The following is an 18,162-nucleotide window of genomic DNA, read 5'->3' as shown; positions in this document are numbered from 1 at the left end:
CACAATATGCTACTAAAACAATCAAGGTCTGAAAAAAATGCATTAGTCAATTAGTAACTAAGTATGTAAATGCATAAACCTGATTGTATTGTTTTGAAGAAAACCAAATTAAAATTAACAAAAGTACATTTCCCTCTTTTAATACACAAAAGAAAATCTGTAATGAAAATCTTCCTTCTGTGTATAAAAACAATATATCTTTGCTCTTTGAATAGCTTGTAAAGTTACTCTGAAAACAAAAACTTATTTGAAGTTACTATATTTTTAAATTACAAACAGTAGTTTTCGAAGAGATATTTTTGTGACACAGTCGGGCAGTAATCAATTCTGTACTGCTACACCATCTTTAGTAGTGTAATTACCAAATATGGGTGGCAACACGTAGGCTTTAAGATGGTAAGCAGAATAAAGATAACAAATAACAACAGAGTTGCAGTCCCAGCTACTTGGGAGGCTGAGGTGATAAACAGGATCACGGAGCCCAGGGCTGTAGTGAGCTATGACAGCATCACTGCATTCTAGCCTGACCCACAGCATGAGACCCTGTCTATAAATAAATAAATAAAATAACACAGTCTCTATAATTCTACTATTCTAGATAACCATTTTTAACTGCAGTCTCAATAGCTTTGAAAATTAGTTTTGTTGGCCAGGCGCGGTGGCTCACACCTGTAATCCTAGCACTTTGGGAAGCCGAGGGGTTGGATCACGAGGTCAGGAGTTGAAGACCAGCCTAACCAAGATGGTGAAACCCCATCTCTACTTAAAAAAAAAATACAAAAATTAGCCTGGCATGGTAGCGTGCGCCTGTAATCCCAGCTTCTCAGGAGGCTGAGGCAGACAATTGCTTGAACCCGGGAGGCAGAGGTTGCAGTGGCCGAGATCATACCACTGCACTCCGGCCTGGACGACAGAGTGAGACTCAGTCTCAAAAAAAAAAAAAAAAAAGAAAAGAAAAGAAAGAAAGAAAGAAAATTAGTTCTCTTCAGTTTAGTTTGGTGAGGCAACCATTCTACAGCAAAAGCAAATGAGTAAAACGTAAATTAAAAAGAATATGTCACTTTAAAAGCCACCAAATTCTCAGTTAAGCCTAATTTATAGCAATGATTAAAGAAAAATAAAAATACTCTTTGATCAACATGCTAACTATTTCCTCCCAGGAGCTCAGCCACAAATTCATAACCAAGTTTCAATAACAAATTTCTAGAATATACTCAAGCTCTGAAGAAGAAATTTGCATCTCCTTTCCAACTAGCCATCAGTATTTTAATCATTTTTTATCATGAGAACACTATTTACACCAAAGAACATGTCTTGTTAGCTTGAAGTGCTGTGTTTAAAAAGATGTAACAGAGAAGCTCTATGTTTGAATGCAAAACACCATAGGAATCACTGGCAAATTCTAAAATGAAAAACAGGTCTCTGAAATGCCCAGAGCCAGCTGCTACTGTCCAGAAGCCAGCTCCTTCCCACAGAGCAGCAGATCGGCATGAGCCACAGCTTAAGTGGGAATGTCATCTCCTAAGGCAAGGTTCGGCAAAGTTTTCTGTATAGGACCAGCTAGTAAATATTTCAGACTTTGCAGGCCTCACAGTCTCTGTAACTACTATTCAGCTCTGCCTTGTAGCACCAAAGCAGCCAGACAATATGTAAACAAAAGAATTTGGCTGAGAGCCAATAAAACTTTAATTTCATATAATTTTCATGTTTCAGAGTATATTATTCTCCTTTTAATATTTTTCAACCATTTAAAAATGTAAACATCACTGTTAGTTCACAGACCACACAAACACAGAGGTCTGCTTGATTTGGCCTATGGGCCATAATTTGCCACTCTTGCCTAAGGCCCAGTTTTCCTTCAGCCTGTGCCTACTCTTTCTCCTCCTTTTATGTAACCTGCAAATTATGTCTCTTCCCTTTTAGCAAAGCTTTCCTTTTCTTTCTCTAAGTCACTGATGGCCAGTTTCTGTTTCTTTCCCATAGGTCCCAGAAGTCCAAGAGAACAATTAAGAGGTCAGGAAAGACAAGCACAGCCTGAAGAAGGGGCACAGCCTCCTCTTCTACTGTTTTCCAGCTATGTGAGCTTGTGCAAGTTACGCAACCATTCCAAATCTCCATTTCACCACCAATGAAAAAAATTACGGCACCCAACTACCTGAAAGTAATAGTGCAGCTGCCACTTTGTATTGAGTAAAGCAGGTAGAGGGAGAAATATAACCCATGGAGAAGGGTTGCCAAACATGGTTCAGAAACAAGGCAGCAGATACTGCACTTGTAAGCTGTTAAATCATGTAGCGTATGGGTTCCCAAGCAGCGAAAGGAAGCTCAGTGAATTCGGATAAAGTTCTGGGGGAAGGAGAAACCAGCAACCTCATCTATTGCATGCTACTTTTCATAATTCTCAGAACAGGCCAGAAACTCAGTAAACAAAACCTGAGAATGTCTGTGGCAAAAGTACAGTGTAGACCCTGAAGAGCATAAAAATGAATAAAACTCAGCCCTTCATTTTAAAGAGTTTATAATGTTTTAAACATAAGGACCTACAGTACAAAGTAAATACGATATGTATAAACCAACCACATTAAGTTACAAATAAAAAGAACCAAACAAAAACAGCAAGGGGAAGAATTTCCTAGGAGCTAGACTTCAACAATAAACAGGATTTCAAAGAACTAAAAAGGAACAGAAATTTGAGACAGCTATTCATGTACATATCTAGGATTACAGAACATGTGGATTCTCAATTCCAGTAGACATTATTAAATTGTTCTCCAAAAACACTGTGCTTCCACCAACGGTCAATTCCCATCCTGACATTTGGTACAATCAGAGTTTATTTTAAGATGCTTTGTCCCATGTGATGGATAGAAAAGGGTAGCTCAATTTAATTTTCATTTCTTGTCTTCACATTCTCTAGAGTTGTTTTATATGTCTGCTTTCATGTGAAATAAAAGGCACAGTCTGTTTATGGATGATATGTCATTCTGTGTGGCTGAAGCACAGAATACAGAAAGTACAGAGGACAAGACCCTCTCTCTTCCAGAGGTTTCTCCAGGCCCTTGCTCTTTTCCTCTCCACCCCGTAAATTGCTGGTTTGCATCAGTAGATAGGGACAAATCTTTCCTTTTTTCCTTGAATGTACCACAGTAAATTAGAGAGTTTATAAATGAATGAATGTGGTAGAAAAATACTGGTCTTGACAGAAACATTTGAAACCATTTCCTTTATTTTTGCCCAAAACTTGGTTTCTGCCCAATTTGGATCATAGAATAGTAAGGTGCCTCAGAAAACACACACAAATTTGATTCACGTCTAGAGACCTGACGGCAAAGACTTGGCAGGAATACGTCCACCTTCTCCTTATTCCACCTAGAAGGCAGAAAAGGCAGGAAAGATAAATCAGGGTATGAACCTGATTTACTGTCACTGATTAGGAAGGTTCTGCCTCTGAAAGTTCCCATAAGGATATGATTTTCAGGTAACAATTCCTATACATTATTTTCAGAGAAAATGATCATTTTAACCAAAATCTTATTTAGTCTTTCCGTGCTAAGAATAAAGTGGCAACCAAAAGGAACCAACACAGCACACAGAACTCTCACAAATGTAACAAAAAGCTAAGATCTCAACTCTGGTCAACAAAGCACCAGAGCTAGGAAAAATTACATTCCAAAAATTGATGAATGTGTGTCACATTCCCAACTACAGTGGGTAAACTGAAAATCATTATAAATATTTGTTTTCAAAAATGATTTGCTGTTATCATTTCAGTAACGCTATAATGCCACACTGCCTCAAATACAAATAGATTTGTCTAATCCCATGATTCTTAACCCTGGGCAAAATTTTGTCCCTCTGGGGACATTTGGCCTTTTTTTGTTTGTTTGTTTTGTTTTGTTTTCTGGTGCTCAGATTAGAAGGGGAATACTACTGGCACCTAGTGCACAGAGGTTAAGGGTACTGCTAAACGTCGATGCACAGCATAGTTCCCCAAAGCAAAGAAGTGTCCGGCTCAAAATGTCAATAGGGCCAAGAAATTGTGATCTAAACCACTTCTTCTTGGTTAGTTGGGACATGTTGACAAATATACAGGGTTAGAGATGATAAGCACTCTTCTTAAAGAACTATTAAGCTAGGCAATTTAGGGTCCTATAGAAGATCTTGATATTTATGTCAACAAATAGGTTTCTATTCAGTAATTTTCAGTTGAAATATGTAAAGAATAATATAGACCACAGTCCGTGATTCTGCCCACCTTATCAAGAAGTTCACCTCTACGTTTATTAGTTTATCACATAACCTACAAGAACATCTACCTACACCGAAATTTGTAACCAAACTGACTAGTGCTGGCTTCACCTATCACAAATTAGTATTTCCCCACATTTCGATCCTAACCGAATTCCCGCGTGCTTACCAAAAGTGACCAGTCCTCAGATTTAAACAGTGGGTTTCATGTGGTCTTTTCCTGAGGAAACTTTCATATCTAAAATTCTCTTTCTCTGATATCACAATCCATTAAAAGTTTACTGTCCAGTTCCATGAAATTTAAAATCCAGAGTGAGAAGGGAAGTCGATTTTGACTATAAACACAAAGGCAGCTACAAAGGGAGGTCCTCTATTAAAAAGTAAGGGGTGTTGGCAATCAAGTGGAATAAAATATACAAAGGCCAAAGAGGCCTCTCTAAATATAACAAAGTCCTTAGAGATTGTTTTATTTCCCAATTAAAGTTTCCTTGGGTGTTTCAACAAAGAAAGACATTTTTCTGGAGAAGTCTTTCTGTTTTGTTTTTCCTTTTTAAATGTCTCTGTCTCTACTTTCAAATTTGCTGAAGGCACTTACTTTCTACTTTCTAGATATTATGCTAGAAGAAATATTTTTAAATTATGCAAAAGTTTAGTTCAAATTTAGAGGACTCACACGGGTTCAGAAATCCATTTTAAATGGTCACATATACCTAACAGAAAGAAAAGCATCCTGTAACTGATAGAAATCCATCTGAATGCTGAAGTTTCTCAAGCTAACAAAGCAAGCACTGTTTTGTAGAAAGATGGGCAGTTCAGCCTGCTGACGTTATCTGAAACACTTAAAGATGAAAACAAAACTATTGCTACATGGATGAGCTGGACAGCAGACCAAATGTCACTTTCTGAATGTAACTCTGAAATAGAAATTTCTGTCCTTAGGCTTAAGAAAAGTTCAAGTAGAAAAGCACTCTATTAACTTGGGAGAAAAAAAGGTGCCAAAATGACTTAACAACAACAACAACAAAAGGACATTAGAAGGTCATTCAAATGCAAGATCTAATTTCAGAGAGTTGAGCACAAAGAGCACAAATGTGGAAAACTCCAAGGATTTTTCATGTGCCACAAAAGGCAGCAAAGCACGTTTAGACAAACGTTGTGAAACTCTCTTTAATCTGGCTAAATGTAAAAAGTTTTGTTTTACAAGAACTTGACTAGACTCTCGTGCAGCTCCAGCTTCTGAAAACAAGAAACAGCACCGGGCTCTAGAAAAGGGTAGGTAAGGGGAGCAGCCGTGTATCCACAGCTTCCCCTTCAGATCCCAAAGGAGGAAAGCTGCCGCCTGGAGGTACTGGGTAGCCAGGCAGCCTTACTGAAAACAACTAAGGTTTCTGAGCAAGCGTTGTTTTTGGCAAGAGGGAGGTGTTACCGGCTGCTTCCTGGGGTGCTGGAAGGAATGTGTCACCATCAATTAGAAAGTACACTAAGCCCCGTGTTTAGGTCACAGAAGGAGTACTGCCTCGTCCACCACGGATAAATCCATGCCAACTCTCAGAAAGGAGGAAAGAGAAAGGACAGCTGCAGGAAAGGTGTTGTGCCCATGACCTGCAAGTCCAAAAGGAAACTCCAACTTGTTCCGCAGGGAAATTCGGGCAAGCTGAGTTCACCGAGAACTCCAAGGAGTCAACGAGCGCGGGTCCCCCTACACTTCCCCTGGGACCAGCGCCGCCCGACCGCAATTCTGGGGAAGACCCCGGCGGTCCTGGAGAGGAGGGACAGGCCCCCACTACTCACCTGGCCAGCCCCGCGGAAGGGTTGGTGGATGAATGAACTGCCCCCCCGCCGGCCGAACCTCGCGGGACAGCGGCACACCGCAGGGTGCTCACCTGTGGGGATGCTCGAGGGCTTCTCCGAGTCTGCACCCAGATAGGGATTCCAGGGGTGGAGGACTAGCGCCAGGAGCAGCAGCTGAGGCTTCACCGTGCGCACCCCCATGTTCGGCCCTCGAGGGCCGCGCGGGCTCAGGCGCCCACGGCCCCGCAGCGCCGCACTTCTCGCGAGAGCGCAGACACCCGGGTCCGCCCTGGGCTAGCGATTGCGAGCGGGAGCGGGTGGGCAAGGCGCGGGGCCGGCAGCGTGAGCTGCGCGTAACGCGGCAGACTCAGGTAGTCGGCGGAGGCGCGGAGCAACAGGCGCCCGGGGCGCTGCAGTGGCCTTATAGGCTCCCCGAGGGGAGGCGACGGGGCGGGCCGAGCCCTGGCTATTGGCCGCCCGCTGACCCGCCGCCGCTGCGCGTCCGGTGCGGTCGCCTCCACTCGCCCTCCTGGGCCCCACGTCTGGACTGTTTGCTCAGCTCGGACGCTATTTAAGGAGCTGCCTGCGGCTACGTGTGGAGACTCACGCAGCGCTTCTGCCTGGAACGGGGAAGACTGCCCTCAGCTTTGGGAGTGGGTTTGGGAGAGGGAGGAGGAGCCGCCGGGAATCTGGCGGGAGGGCGGTGCTCCCGTCTGTGTTCTTCTCTGCTGTCCCAGCCCCAGTAGCTTCCACAGCAGCCGCTAAGGGTGAGAATTTGCTCTTCTATGGACTTGGATACCCCACCCAGTCTGAAGTGACTGCAGATCTGCCGCAATCTTGTCTGCATGGAACCTTGCCAGACTCTAAGCCATGGAAATGGATCGCCCCTCATTAATTCAGGGGCAGGTTCATCACCCTGTAAAACGAAGGCCGTGCTTTTATTTTACTCCGTAAACCGAAAGTTTTATTGTCCAGTGAACATTTCTTGTTCCGCCGCTTGTGCCAAGAGAGCCTTAGACTCTTTCCAGTAATGAGGCTTGTAAATCCTGCGGAATCAGAGCCCAACGTGTGTAATGCCAGGGCTGTGCTTACAAGATCTTCCTCCAGTCCGCATGGAAAATTACTCCTAAAGACGTGGTCGGAGAGGTCGAGGTCTCTGAGCCTTGGCCGCCACTCCTTCCATTTTTGACTGATGTCTAAGAAAATTCCCTTTTTTATGTTCTCACATTTTAACTAGCGAAGGGTTTAATTTGTTGGGATGAGTGGGAGCAAATGAACAATTAAGAAAAAGCTTGACAGTTTTGCCTCATACATTTAATGACGTACGCTATCTTATAGGAGAAAGAGAACCAAACTGCTTCCATTCTGGAATCTCCTGCCTCAATTTTCGTGAAATGAGAAAAAAAAACAGAATTGAGACAACACCCGTTATAACTCTGAGCCTTTGAAATTAAAACCGAAAATTATGGGAAAATGTATTCCGTTATGATCACATTTTGTCTAAAATTAACATATCAAGGTAACATGAACTTAATGCTTTCATCTTATCTTGGTAGCATTAGAAACAGGTGGAAAACTTGCAAAGAAATGTTGCCTGGGATGTGACATTTTAAAAAAGAATCACTTCCTGTGCCCACAACTAAGCCAGTTATTACTCCGTTTTGAAGGTTTGGTCTCAGTTTTTTAAAAGAAGAGGAAAACTGGAGAAAGTTCTGAGAAGGGTAACAAATAATTAAAGAAATGGAAACTATGACCTGTGAGAAGAATAAAATAAGGTTTATTTAGTCTGAAGGGGGGAAAAAAAGCTAAAAGATGGATTCCTTAATGACAGCCTTTCATGTGTGGCAAGTACAGCTTCATAAAACTAGGCACAAAGCAAACAGCATCAGTCCTCTGAGTCCAAGGACTCTGCTATGAGTGGCCGGTGTTTTGGCCAAATCTGTCTCCAGAAAGCCAAACCTGCAATTGCCAAACTCCTTGAACTTGACTTCTTGCTTCTTTGGTTCTCCAGTATCTTTAAGAACTTGCAGAGCTACAACCTGGCTTCCTGCCCTCGCAAACCCCCCTTCCCCTCATGAATGCTTAACGGCTTCTCTGCATTACAGGTGTGTGTGTGTGTGTGTGTGTGTGTGTGTGTGTGTGTGTGTGTGTGTTTAAACTCCAAAAGTCCACTAATAATTTCAGGTTACTTTGACATTCTTCCTTCTCTGTTAAGAATCACAATGTCTGTACTGTGAGACTCGTATAAAGCAAGTGTTTCTTTGGGATTTTCAAAATACCTAGACACTTCTAACGCAGTCTGAAAGAGCCCCAATTCTGAAACCAAATCCTTCCTGCTTTCTTATATTTCCAGCCATCTGCTGAACATTTCTACTTGGATGTTCCATTGGCACAAACTCAATATGTCTTTTTTTTTTTTTTTTTGAAACAGAGTCACGCTCTGTCACCCCGGCTGGAGTGTAGTGGTGCAATCTCTGCTCACTGCAAGCTTGCTTCGCCTCCCGGGTTCACACCATTCTCCTGCCTCAACCTCTGGAGTAACTGGGACTACAGGCGCCTGCCACCAGGCCCGGCTAATTTTTTTTTTTTGTATTTTTAGTAGAGATGGGGTTTCACCGTGTTAGCCAGGATGGTCTTGATCTCCTGACCTCGTGTTCCACCCGCCTTGGCCTCCCAAAGTGTTGGGATTACAGGTGTAAGCCACGGCGCCCGGCCCGACTCATCAAATCCAGATCCTAGTCAGCTCCCTCATCTCTGTTGATACTACTGCTCTCTAACTCATGTGTCCTCAGACATTTTTACTTCTCTCTTCCTATCCCCTACACCCGCCAGCTCACAGAGCTGGACTCAAATTTTGTCATTTTTTCCCCTTTATGTTCTGTCTTCATCTATTCCTTTCCATTCTCACTACTACCTCACTAACTAATTCACTCTTGAGTATATCCTAGGCCATTTCCTGTAGACTTTCCCTACCACCAGTATAATACCACTATATACCACAACTAGATGAATCATACTCATGTCCTTTTGCTTGCTTCATCCCCAAACAGATTTCATAAGAGATTTGGAAACAATACAAATTCCCTAACATAGTATTCAGATCCCTTCATGCCAAACTAGACCCAACCAATGTAGTTTGCTTTATTATCTCCTAAAGCAGACCAAATACTTTGTCACTTTCATTCTCTAAAGTTTAGGTAGGAATCATTTGGGTTCCTCCGAGCATGAGCCCAAATTCAGTGACTAGCAGTTTGTGGAGAGTTTCGAGAAAACAAGATAGGTGAGACTAAAATGACACAGGAAGGGGAAAATATCCAATTAAATCAACCACAGTGGGTAATTGGAGCTTAATCCCGCAAAATTGATATACTATATATCACTCAAAAATATCCTGGTCAATGGGTCAGAGAACTGGGATATGTATTCCCAACACCTATCAGTCATTGACTTAAGGGCTGAGGGACACTCATTAATTCCCAGGCATTCCCAACCTGCTGTGGTAGCAGCCACTCCAATGATATAACTCTTGATCATAAGAAGTCAGGGTGACATGCTCAGAAATGGTAAGGAAATTTGAGGAGAAATGAGAGAAGCAGCATTTGCTCAGCAACCATACCTTTGTTCATGTTATCCCTATATCTAAAAAAAAAAAAAAAAAAAAGGATGACAAAACCTGTCCTCCTTCCTTCATCGGGCTAAAATCTGTCAAGCTGAAGTGCCACCTCCTACAGGAAGCCCAACTGGGGTACCTTGCCCTACCTCAGGCTGGGTAGAGATGTCCCTGTTCCATGATTTTTAACTTCTGAAGCAGACCTCTCTCATTTGTGACAGGGTCTTTTCTTAGCATTATTATTAGACAGTCTATCTATTAAGGTCAGGATTGAATTATTTTTCATCATTGAAGAGTAAGTACCATAGTAGCACATTTGTTTATTCATTGATTCATTCAAAAAATATTCCGTGACTGCTATCTCTCAGGCATTGTTCTAGATAGATGTTGGTAAAAACAAATTTATTAGTGACAGAAAAAACCAAAAATCTATTGTGCTTTAGTTTCAGGTGAAACAGAGATAAACATGTCATGGTAGTAAGTGGTAGAAAGAAAGTAAGTCAGGAAACGTAACTAGGAAGGATCAATAAGGAGGGGAGGTATACTGAAACCTTAGTAAGGGATCCTGGGAAAGCCCCACTGAGAAGGTGATTCTTAAGCAAAGATCTGAAAGTGGTGAGAAAAAGAGGGGGCCATGCTGTACAGGGAACCTGTGTTCCAGGCAGAAGAAACAGGAAATGCAAGGACCGTGAGACCAGAAATATCTGGAGTGTTATGAGGAGGCAAGAGGGCAATTGAGTGTTCAGTGACTATGGGTAAGAATAGTAGGAGATGAAGCCTGAGAGGTAATAAGCAGGGCGGAGACAAGCAGATAAACAGTGTGATAAGGGTAAAGCCTGGTAACAGCTTTGTCCTTTACCCTGGATGAATTGAAATGCCTTTTGGATGGTTGTAAGCAGAGCACTGACATGATCTGAAGTAGGATTTAAAAAGGATGACAGAGTCCACAGCTGCCACATTAGAGGAAGATAAGGGAGGGTGAGTGGAGAAATGAAGCAGAAAGCCTGTAGACCTGTAGACCAACTTGAAGGATAATGTAGTGGTCCAGGAGAGAGATGACGGAGGCTTTAAGCAAGTCAATAGCAGTAAATGAAGGTCAATTTCCAGATAGATTTGAATGTAGAGCCAACAAAATTTGATGTTTGAATGCGGGCGTAAGAGAGAAAAAGGAGTCAACGAATATTTATTCAATGAATATTTGTGGAGTGAATAAGAAGTAAAGCTTCGGGAATTTGTGTAATAACCCTGGAGGTACAGATGAAGGGGGATGTTAAATGAATTAGAGGACAAAGAAAAACCACCAGACATCCAAGAGCTGAAACTCAGAGAAGGCGGACCCTTTTGAGGAAACAGGAAAAAAGAAATTGGCAAAAGAGACTGTTAAACTCAGATAAATAGGAGAAGTCTTACAGAAGAGAGACTGGGCAATAGGAGGAAGCCTCAGAGAAGTCATTGATTGTAGCGTCGGGAAACATAGTTTAAGATCAGAACTTAGATGGAAGCAGAAACAACAGCAAATATAAGATACAAACTGGAGATGAGGGTTTAGAGAACACCATGAAGCAGAGCTTTTTTGATGTGACTCTTCATTCTAAACAGGCCTCTGCTGCAGATGTCAGGGGATGACCTCTCTAATTTTAGGATGATTGAGTTGCCACAAATCTGAAGCTGCCCTTTACATATGAGAGGTTTGCAGTATAGTCTGTGGGCCCCAGCAGTTTTCCCTTTAAATTCTTTAAGCTGTAATTTGACAGGAATGATTTACCAGGTGACTTTTTCAAGGCTGAACATCCTTTCAAACGAAGCCTGTATGAGACCAACTACATTAAGAAATTAGAAATAAAAAGAACCAAACACAAATAGTAAGGGGAAGAACTTCCTAGGAGCTAGACTTAAACATTAAAATGACCTGTTTAACCATAAGTCAAACAGGTTTCCTGGTGCAACATAAACAGTGATTTATCCCAGAGAAAATGAGCATGGTTTATTTTCTGAGGTGTTTTATTTCTTTCGTTTCTTATTTGTCTTCAAGAGAGGATAAAGACACTTTTCAGTATATTTTTTAAATAACACTAATTCTATGTTTTAGTCATCTTAGTGTACTTATCTGGAATCTTCTTTAGGTGGATATGAGTTGTGAAACCCTTGTACCTAGCAAAATGATGTCAGATGTAAAACGAAACTCAGTCAAGTTCAAAGTAAGAAGAGCATGCCAGGATAGGAAAGAATGCCAGCAAACACAAGTATTTTGAAGATGATTTTAGCAGATGTTTGTGACTAGTCAAAACGATTGGGCAGAACTGTCTAGGCCATGAGTCATCCAACAGGGTCAGCAATCATTGTGGCATTCACATTCAGTCTTCCAAATATGTTTGACCAAAGTTCCACAAGATGACATACTTGTTGGCATAGCTAACACCAGATTAGCATTAATTATGATTAATCACCATGTATCGTCAACATTTTCTTGTTCAACAGTAGTTTCTAATGATTTTTTTTGAAAGATTCTCTGCCTTTATAGTCTCTCATTCTCCTGCTTCTTGGGACCATTTAGCTCCTTTCTCTGACATCTGCTCTGCCCAGAGGTAGATTTACCCTAGAACTATTGAAGCTTAAATGTCAATGCCCCTCACTTGCAAAGGTCCCTGTGAGAGTTAGGAGTGTCTGGGAGTTGTACAATATGCTAGGCTGGAAGGGAAGCCAGGCTGTAATCAGGAACAATCACTAAGAAAACACTTCTCAGAAACTGCCTGGGGAAATCTTAGAAAAAAAGGTGCCTGAGCTCCAAGGATTCTCTAAATTATTAGGTTTTCTTTTCTTATTCTAAATGAGGACTTACTTCTTTGTTTTATTTTATATTTGTAACTCATATAATTTTTTAAAAGGATCTCTAATGCTTTAGACCCCCATAAATTTTGACTGGCTTCTTTTCCTACCCCTAGAATCTAAAACCAATCCTTTCCGTAAGTATTGAGACTACAAGGAGTCTATGAGCAATAATTCTTGGGCTCAGCATGGAATTGAATCTTTCTGAGTCAGTTTTGATTGTATGCTATGCTCAATTTCCGATAATGATATTGTTACTTTATTCCTCTATGATTAAGCATGTCCTTATATACCTTGGTTCAAGTATTTTAGTCACTATCTTCGATCCCTGTCTGATTGCCTAATTCATCTCAGACTGAGATCTTTCCTGATCTTCTTCTAAGTTTTCCAGAAAATGGAGTTCTGTCACTTAATTGAACCCCTGAACCTCCTCAAGGTCTCCTGCCTGCCTTGTCTTACCATCTGCTATTAGGCTATTAGGTATTTCTTTACCTGTCCTGCCCATGCCTCTTAGTCTGCTGGTTCTGGTCCTCCCTATTCTGGCAGAGCTTTTTATGATAGACATGAGATTAACATACATTGATCACAAGTGTTTGATTCAAACAGAAACTTTCAGTTAAACAATTGTATTATAATTCTACTTGGTGAGATCTCTAAGGATGCTCTCTTGAAATGAAGTATAGTCTACCTAAGAAAATACTGAGATCTATTATGTAATGAAACAGTTGTAAAACTCTAATATTAGATGTTATTTTGTTAAAGATGTAAATAACTTTAATATTAGATGTTATATAAAGAACAGAGAGGATAAAATCATAGAAAATTATAAAACTTTGGCCTTAGGGAAGTGGATATTCTTCAGAAATATGGCATAAAGGTACAAATGGTATTCTTAATCTACATTCTTAAAATCTGGGTAATGCATTCTGTGGCTTTTTTTTTTTTTCCCAAAAAAGGAAACATTTTTGCAATAGAACTGAAAGTAAGGAGAATTTACTTTAAAGCATATACCAATAGAGAAAAGCATGGCATTGGCCAGTGTGCCACACCATGCCCAGTCTGACTGCAGCACCTTAGAATTATAAGTGTTGTCTTCTTTAGCGTATTTTTTCATAACAGGTTTCTAAAAGGGATGGTTTCTATCAGGTATAATTTTCTGTATTATAGGCACAGATCACAATGCACAGAGCCACTTCATCCTTTTTGAAGATCACTATAATGATCATGCAGCCCATTTGCTGAATGCATGTGAAATTGTGGGTGAACTCCCTGCAGACATCTTATTTTGCAAAGTTCTCTAACATTACATTATGCCACTCTGGTATTGAAAGGTAACCATTTGGTTACTGCCCTCTAATTTATCTTTTACTTCAACCACAGTATTTTTCTTAATTACTGTTGCAGTGTTACTTTGTTAATGTCTATGGGCACTCTTTTTTTTTTTTTTTTCTGGCTGTTAATATGATTCTTAAAAATTGGAATTCAGAGACTATTGACACCAATTTTATCCTAAAAACATTATTTAAGTGCAAAGGATTATCAGTATTTACCGGAAAAGGTTTTAGCTATAATAAAAGATAAATACTTATATGAACAACAGGTTATTAAATAAAATTTTTTTCCCTAAACATTTTAAATTTAAAGAAATGAGAAATATTATCAAATCAACTACTTTAATGCCTTCTTTGAATGCTTCAGTTTTTCAATAATTATAACTTATTTTCTAAATCAAAATAAATAAATGATACAACTAGTATCCACACAGCAAGACTGGCCAAAATCAATCCCAAAAGTCAAAAATCTCTTTTTATCTTTATTCCACTCTTGGCTTTCTTAAAGTAGATGCACAGTTTTTCATTCAACAAATAGTTTTAGTGCAAGGACCACATTCCAGACACTGTTCTTTGTCTTTCGGCTTTCAAAATGCATTAGATCCTGCTTTCTCTTTGAATATGTACATACAAAAGCAAATCACTGTGCTAAATAATAAATTAAATTGTTATAACTTGATTTAGTCTGTAATATATCTACATTAAAACGTATTAAAGAAAAAACAGATGTTCTCAATTTGGGAAACTGGATTATTTTGAATATATTGCAGTGTCCCAGATAAAATAATAATTTGAATTATCTTTTTATGGTAATAGTTTGTTGTTATTTGTTGTTGATATTGCTAAAGTGTATTTGACATTGGTCTATAATTAAGTAATTAAAGTTTTATAATTATTTCATAGTCAAGAAAATAATTAGTTTTGATACTGCAACCACCTAAAACCAAAAATGCCACTTTTTATTGTGAGAATAAATCAGTAGAAGGTAAGTTATTAGAGTTTATTTGTAGTCTTTATTGTTGACAATAGGGCACATCCTCCCACTTTCACATGCACTAATTTCTTTCTCTATCACAAATTTGATTTCTGTTTTTAAGAGGATACTTTAAAGATTGCTCAACAACGACAGTATGACATTATGTTGACCTCAGGTCTTTGACTCAGGCCACTCTGGGTTCCAATCCTGATTTTGCCACTTATCTATGAAACCCTGGGCTGTTTCTTAGCCTCTTGATTTGGCTGAAATTAAATAAAACTTATTAGTGCACATATGAAGTTGTCCAGAGACAGGGAAGTCCCCAGGCACAGTCTATTAGGTCTCTGCCTCTATTTCTCTCCGATGTTATTGAATCTGCCCTCCTATGGTTCTTGTACTGGTAGCAACATGTTTGCAGAAGTCCTGGGCATTATGTTGACAGGAAGTTACCCAGAAAAAGAAAAAGAAGTGCTTTTATTTTTGTCTTTACCCAGAAACTGCCCAGAAGACATCCCCTTGTGTTACTGGCCAGAATTAGGTCATGTGGACATTTTTAAACCAACCATGCCAGAAGAAAATGATTGCCATTCATGTTTAGCTTCCTATCTAACCCTAGAGCTATAGATGATGTCAGCTTTCTCTGAATCACACAAGAGACAGTTTGATTTGGAAACTTAAATAAAATTTCGGCTCCATAAGGAAGAATTATGGATGGTTGGGTAACCAATATAGTCCATTACCTATTAGTTGACTGCCTGCCAAGGAAGATGGTAGATTGGTAGAAGTCCGTCTTCTCTCTCTGTCTCTTTCTGTTTATCTCTCTCTCTCTCTGTGTCTTCCTCTCCCCCTCACATACACACACACACAAACATACATACATTCACACTCACACACATACCATTGCCAATCTTCTGCACGTGTGTCACAATTTTAGTTAGATTAATATGTAGCGTTTGCATGATTGTGGTTGTATAAATAATATTTATTGGTAAGCTAAGTAATTTACCATAATTTAATTTCCTTTCTTATATGTTTTCTGTTTTTCCTGGAATTAATAATTGCCTTTTAAATTTATTCACTGTGTAATAAATTATCATTAAATTATTTATTCAGTTACTTAGTTTTCTATGTGCCATCACTACATTTTAATTCTTTGGGATAAGCTGTAAAACTTCAACCAATGTGGTCAATCACATCAAGCAATTTATTTTTCTTTTTTCTTAGAGATGACTCTCCTAGAGGAAACCTTCATCCTTCTCCTACCTGGATTGATGGAGCTGAAATTCCCATGGGATTTCTCATCATTGGAATCATTGGAATACCTTAGCCTCTCTCCTTTAGTAGATCCTCATTCCTGTGATGCATTCCATTGTTTTGGTGGAACACATCCTCCAGTAACTTTCTGAGAAAACGTTCATGAAATGTAAATGTTTTGAAACTTTTCATGCCTAAAAATCTCCTCATTCCACTCTTATAAGTTAAATGCTAGTTTTAGTGACTATAAGACTTTAGATTGGTTTTCACTTTCCTTCAGAATTTCAGATTGTTTCATTGTTACAATGACTTCTGATCAAGGTTGTGTTTACAACCTGTATCTCTTCTCTCTCTGTCTCCCTCCCTCCCTCTAAAATATTTTGTATTCACAGTGTTCTAAAATTCACAGTGAGATAATGATGCATTTTGGGGTAAATCTTCTGTCATTCATTGTTCTGTGTATTCAGTGAACCAGTTTTTGAAAAAATTTCCACTCCATTTTCTTTATTCTCTCTCCTATATTGATCCTGTAATTTCCTTACCTTCTCTGATTTTTCATTTATTTGCCTTTTTATTCTATTTAGAATATTATTTAAATTTATCTGCCACTTTCAAATTTTTATTTCATAATTTAAACTTTAGAAGTTGTTTCTTATTTTCTGAATGTTCATCTTTAAATGTCAGTCCATTATTGTTTTATGAATACACTGTCTTTTAATTCTTCAAATATAATAGAGTGGTTTTTTTATAGTTTTCTTCAATTTCATGCCTGCACTCTGTTTTCTTCAGTTCATTTGTTTTGGCCACTATATTTATGTGAAAGTTTGTCTCATATGGTCTGCTTATCCTTGACTTTCTAGTCAGACGAGGTGTTTAAAAGATGACAGATAGCTCTATGTGCAAAGGTGGGGTTTGTCAACTGGCATACATTCTGTAAGGTGATGAGAGAAGAGAACATCTAAACATTTGGTTTAGGGAAGGCTCCCGATGTCAGTATCTGTCTTTTCTTTTGATGCTACTTCTTTTTTTTTTCTTTTTTGAGTCAGTCTCTCTCTGTCACTCAGGCCAGTGGCGTGATCTCAGCTCACTGCAACCTCTGCTTCCTGGGTTCAACAAGCGATCCTCCTGTCTCAGCCTCCTTTGTAGCTGGGACTACAAGCATGCGCCACCACACCCAGCTAATTGTTGTATTTATAGTAGAGGGGGGTCACGTCATGTTGGCCAGGCTGGTCTTGAACTCCTGACCTCAGGTGATCCGCCTGCCTTGGCCTCCCAAAATGCTGGGATTACAGGCATCAGCCACTGTGCCTGGCCTTGATGCAACTTCTCTATAGAAGAAACCTTCAATTTCCTGAATGTAGAGGAGGTATGGCCTTTAAGTTTGGCTGTTATATTTTAGTTCTTGAATAGGGTGGGCTAAAATAATCGTGTGGGTCTTACTACTCAGAATGTAGAGATTCATTTAGCTGCCATATTTTTAGTGCGTTACTTTATGTTATATTCATCTTAGGTGAGTTCCTTAGTCAATTCCCTCTATTCTACAATGCAGAAAATAATTCCCCATTTTGCTGAAGAGTTGGAGTCAAGGGAGGAATAGTTTTCTGTCTATGCCAGGAGAGACAGAAGATCTGAGGTGCAGATACTTTCTATAAAGACTTTATATTTGGCTTGTGGCCCTATCACATAATTTCACATTCCAACATACATAGTAGCTCCAAATTACGAGTCTTTTTCTAGCAAGAAATGCTTTGTTTCTTACTGAAATTTTCATCTGCAGGCATACACATTTCAGCTTCTTGAAACTTGTATGTAAAGTCTGAATGGTCAACATATTAAACATATATTCTTTAAAAACTGTATCATCAAAATGAACTTAGTCACTAAAGAGTGAGCTTGATGGTGTCAACATTCCATAACATATATTTATTTTACTGTATCTGTATAATTACACCTCAATAAAATTTGAACTTGACCTGTGGGAATGAGGTGATCTGGAGGAAAATGTTTTAAGGGTTCTTTGTAGAAAGTCTGTGTTTGTTTTATCTGCTGATAAGGACATACTTGTGATTCCAACTAAACTACTCTGCTTTATTCATGCTTCTGTTTGAAGAAATAAAATGTGCTAA

General features: G+C 39.5%; 1 protein-coding gene across 1 annotated transcript in view; it reads right to left on the bottom strand.

Moving 5' to 3' along the window:
- The window catches only part of PLOD2 (procollagen-lysine, 2-oxoglutarate 5-dioxygenase 2), a 100,167-nt gene extending 93,298 nt beyond the window's left edge, over window positions 1-6,869 (bottom strand). The window contains exon 1 of the mRNA XM_011966112.1: window positions 6,132-6,869. Coding sequence (XP_011821502.1) covers window positions 6,132-6,240 — 109 coding nt within the window. The 5' untranslated portion in view covers window positions 6,241-6,869. The remainder of the gene's footprint in view (window positions 1-6,131) is intronic.
- Window positions 6,870-18,162: the final 11,293 nt, after the last annotated feature.

The sequence above is a fragment of the Mandrillus leucophaeus genome, unplaced genomic scaffold, assembly GCF_000951045.1.
Source record: "Mandrillus leucophaeus isolate KB7577 unplaced genomic scaffold, Mleu.le_1.0 Scaffold744, whole genome shotgun sequence".
Taxonomy (NCBI): domain Eukaryota; kingdom Metazoa; phylum Chordata; class Mammalia; order Primates; family Cercopithecidae; genus Mandrillus; species Mandrillus leucophaeus.
This window is presented reverse-complemented; position numbering and strand designations above follow the sequence as displayed.